Source organism: Macrobrachium nipponense, chromosome 26 (assembly GCF_015104395.2).
Source record: "Macrobrachium nipponense isolate FS-2020 chromosome 26, ASM1510439v2, whole genome shotgun sequence".
In the NCBI taxonomy this organism is placed as follows: Eukaryota; Metazoa; Arthropoda; class Malacostraca; order Decapoda; family Palaemonidae; genus Macrobrachium; species Macrobrachium nipponense.
In genome coordinates this window covers 48,824,393-48,828,664 of record NC_087215.1, presented here as the reverse complement: position 1 = coordinate 48,828,664, position 4,272 = coordinate 48,824,393, and the positions used below count along the sequence as shown (strand labels likewise).

Below are 4,272 nucleotides of genomic sequence, written 5' to 3'. Positions count from 1 at the left end.
TCACGTGTCCCGACTGTAATAAGTAACGATACGCAAATTAGCATTAGAGAATCTTGTTTCAGAAATTTGCATTTAAGTAAACATAGAAGGTAGATGACGGAATTAATATTAAAAATTCAACAACGTTAACATAAACGAAACGGAAAATAATGTTATGAACAAAACTCCAAGAGCATAATTAGTAAATCATTACACTTAAAAATATATGCATACACTTACCAAGACCCAATGTCAGTAAACATCAGTATATCATAAACCACTCACATATAATATTGGATCAAAATCAATGGATCAAATCAATAATAAGAAAAAAATAACTAAACGAATGAATACAAATTAATACAATCTCAATAAAACATTCAACAAAACATTCATCTTAAGCACGATCCGTAAAAAAAAAAGTATTTAAAAAAGGCAAAGGAAACCAAACATGAAACAAGTTTGGAATGTGTGAGAAAATGCAAATAAGTTCGGCGAATGAGATAATGTGGAGAATCCATACGCCCGACGACACCAAGGTCAAAGAGTTGGACTCGGGTGAGCGAGCGAGGATTCCACTGAGGCACTCGAAGACAAACTCTCCTAACAATTAAATTCGGCTCATAATCAATTTCTAGAGGCCGCAGATAAAGGGAGTCATCCCATAAGTGAACGAGTTCGAACACGATACTAATAAAAACGGCTTTCAATACGAAACTTTACCGAAATCGGCAATGAGTTGATTTCAAAACATGCACCAAAAATGATGATGTCTATTCTGAATTTGACGCTTGGGGCGGATTTATTTTTTACTCAGATCTATTCTCATTTCGTGAGCTGTGTCCTTTTGGATGATATTAGAAATAATTTATTGTATAATCGTTCAAATACAAATATATTTACCACTATGTTACAGATCGTCAATTATATTTATCATTAATATATGTATTCTTAATTTCAATGAGCACCATTCCATGTTGATGATGATGCAAATGATTAAAACACATTTGTTAATATACCTAATACTAGTGACATAAATAGCAACACCATTAGTATTTCATTCATATACCTAGATTTTCGGAAAAATTTCACTACCATCATCATAAATCATATATATATATATATATATATATATATATATATATATATATATATATATATCATATATTACGTAGTTCAAAAAATAACATGAATTCATGCGATAACAAAAATGCACAGCGAATCGAAGCTACCATACCTTGCTCTAAATAATTTCTCCAATAATAAATGCACATTTATATTCAATCAAAAGGAGTGAACATTTTATATATATATATATATATATATATATACATATATATAAACACACACAAAGCAAAGACTACTCTAACATCAAATATGCACAATTATTTCAGGTCATCCAGCAGCAATTTACATAAGAAAGTAGCATTAAAAGAAATGACAGACAAACACTGAGAGGCAGAGAGAACTGAAGCAAAATACGCAAAAGAACTCAAGACCTAAAAGTACCAAAGCTGGCAACAACGACATTTCGCAGGCAGTTTCACCGGACCTCCCTCACGGCACGCAGCAGAGAGCTCCATGTGTTCATCAGGAGATTAATGCAAATTAGTTTGACAACACATAAAAAAAAAGGAGGGAAATCAAGTTTCAGTTCGCCACGATCTGCAATGAAATTGGTCCCGTGGTGGTGCTTGGGATAAAGCACCAGTCATCATCGCCCGTCACTTCAAAAGGTTTTTACTCACTCGCTCACACACTCACTCGCGCCCCAAGACTCAATGAAACTTCCGAAGGCGACGGCGTGACTGACTGCTTAATGAGAGGACGCTTCCAAACCATGCACACACGCACACATACATACATGCATACACGCCTTCTTTATCATAATCATGTTTTCTTGCATTTGATTCCAAATCTTCAATGATACACTGTCTTACTTAATTACCAACTGTGCTTGCGAGTCTGACCTCACAAATACTCCAAAACACGCGTTTCTGTGTGTGTAAGACCAAGGTCGACAACCGTCCCCCACCCCCGCCCCCCAACTTTCTCTCTCTCTCTCTCTCTCTCTCTCTCTCTCTCTCTCTCTCTCTCTCGTTTCAAAGGCGTTCCAACACCTCGGTCAGTCGTGACCCCGACACGTAGCCAGTGTTAATTGTCCTCCCGTGTAGTAATTAAAACATGAATGACTAATTACATACTCGCTCTCTCTCTCTCTCTCTCTCTCTCTCTCATGGTGGGCTCTTCATCAACACGCTTTGATTGAGGAAGGACAAGAGATGGTGGGTGGGTGGGTGGGTAGGTGGGTGGGAGGGCGGGCGAGGGGTTGGAGACGGTGGTAAGGAGAGTACAAGAAAGGAGGGAAGTGAGAACTCCCAAGACAAGAGAGGAAAAGACTTGGTAGAGGGAATGAAGGAAACTAGGAAATGAGAGAAAGTCCATAGAAGTGAAATCGCGTCGCCGTCTTGCAGCGTCGCAAAGAACGAAACGGAGGCGTCGGAGACAGAATGCCGTGGAAGAAGGCCAAAGGAGTAAACTTTGAGGAAAAACCTAAACAAAGAGAGAGAGAGAGAGAGAGAGAGATAGAGAGAGAGAGAGAGAGAGAGAGGGGCGGGCTATGCTCATGACCGATACAACCCCTTTAACCGAAGCGAGGGGGTGGTCGTGGTTAACAGGACAGAGAGGAGGAGGTTGGTGGGGGGGCCAAAATGGGGTCTTGGGGGGAGGGTAGAATCAGGGTCCGCGGGGCCGTAGGAGAAAAAGAGAGAGAGAGAGAGAGAGAGAGCAAGCAAGAGAGAGAGAGAGAAGAGAGAGAGAGAGAGAGAGAGAGAGAGGCAGAGTGGGTTCGTTCGTCCGTGTTCATCGGGCCCCCACTTGCAAATTAGCTCAATGAGTGGCAACACGTGGTCCGAAGGGAGTGAAAGAGGGAGGGGGGAGGGAGTTTGTTTACATGGGATTAGTGGCTCACACACTGTCCTTGCAATGCACGTGGATTGGAACTGCATTTTGCACAACAGACACTGGGCTTTTTCCTTGTGAGGGAGAGGATGATTGCAAATCATCAGGCGGTTCCTTCTACGAAATCTTCCTCTTTCTCTCTCTCTCTCTCTCTCTCTATCTACTCTTTCTCTCTACTCTCTCTCTCTCTCTCTCTCTCTCTCCTCTCTCTTTCTCTCTCTTCGTCTGTTCTTGCGATGGAACAACACTGCACTTACACTGCATTAGCCCAGAAACACTTCACCACTGCAATTCACAATGAAGGGAAGGAAAGGAGAGAAAAGGACCCGGTCCCAAGGCACCAGCGAACTGCACTTCAAATCATTTTTCTTTTGCTTCTTAAACACGCCACCATGATACACAGTCAAAATAATACATAACAAACACTTTTCCACGAAAAATGCAAGGCGGAGGAATATGAAGAAAAAAAATGAGTACATTATCCATAAGGGCCCAAACACTGGCAGAGTTCCAAAGTAAATTGGGGGAAGGAAAAGGTCCTAGTCTGGTCCCTCTCTCTCTCTCTCTCTCTCCTTTCCTACCCCCTTGTTCCTCTTCTACCTCCCCTTCTTCTCCTCCTCCTCCTCCTCCAACTCTTGGCTAGGGGGATGGAGGAGGAGGAGAAGAAGAAGAAGAAGATGATGATGATGGGAGGGGAGGAGAGGGCAAAGGAAGGAGGGGAGGGAGGGAGGGCAATGCACGAAAAACCACGAAGACGTTGAACAGCCAAGGAAGAAGAAGAAGAGAGACCGAATGCTCATAGACCTACCCCTCCAGCACCGGCACCTAGCAGGGAGGGCGTACGTCCACCAAGCGGCACCACCGATCCCGGGCAAAAACGGAGTGCAAAATGCAAGCGGCACCTGTTTGCAACATGACTGAGGCGGGCGGCGAGAGAGAGAGGGAGGCGGTGGAAGCAGCACAGGCGACTGCTCAGCTCCTCCTCCTTTTGCCCCATCCCGCACATCCACCACGCACTCCGCTCACACACACGCATACACGCACGCACAGAAGCACGCACGCAAACGCAGGCTGGCAGGCACGCTTGCACGCACTCAAGCACGTACGGACACGCACACGCATATACACACGCGCGCAAACACGTTCGCAAATGGGTACTTGCTTGGACCAATGACTCCGCTCAGGATGATGAGGGTCGTTGTACGTACGCACTCAAGCACGCACACGTACACGCATACACAAACTCCCCCCTCCCCCATCCCCAACAACCCCCCCAACACATACACAGTCGTGCATAGATGTATGCATACACATTATCATTTGCCTGGACTC

The 4,272-nt window shown here is 43.9% G+C and overlaps 1 protein-coding gene across 1 annotated transcript in view; it reads right to left on the bottom strand.

Annotated features, from left to right (window-relative positions):
* The window catches only part of LOC135199665 (zinc finger protein rotund-like), a 481,912-nt gene extending 477,975 nt beyond the window's left edge, over nt 1-3,937 (bottom strand). The window contains exon 1 of the mRNA XM_064227820.1: nt 3,749-3,937. Coding sequence (XP_064083890.1) covers nt 3,749-3,937 — 189 coding nt within the window. The remainder of the gene's footprint in view (nt 1-3,748) is intronic.
* Between the last annotated feature and the right edge of the window lie 335 nt (nt 3,938-4,272).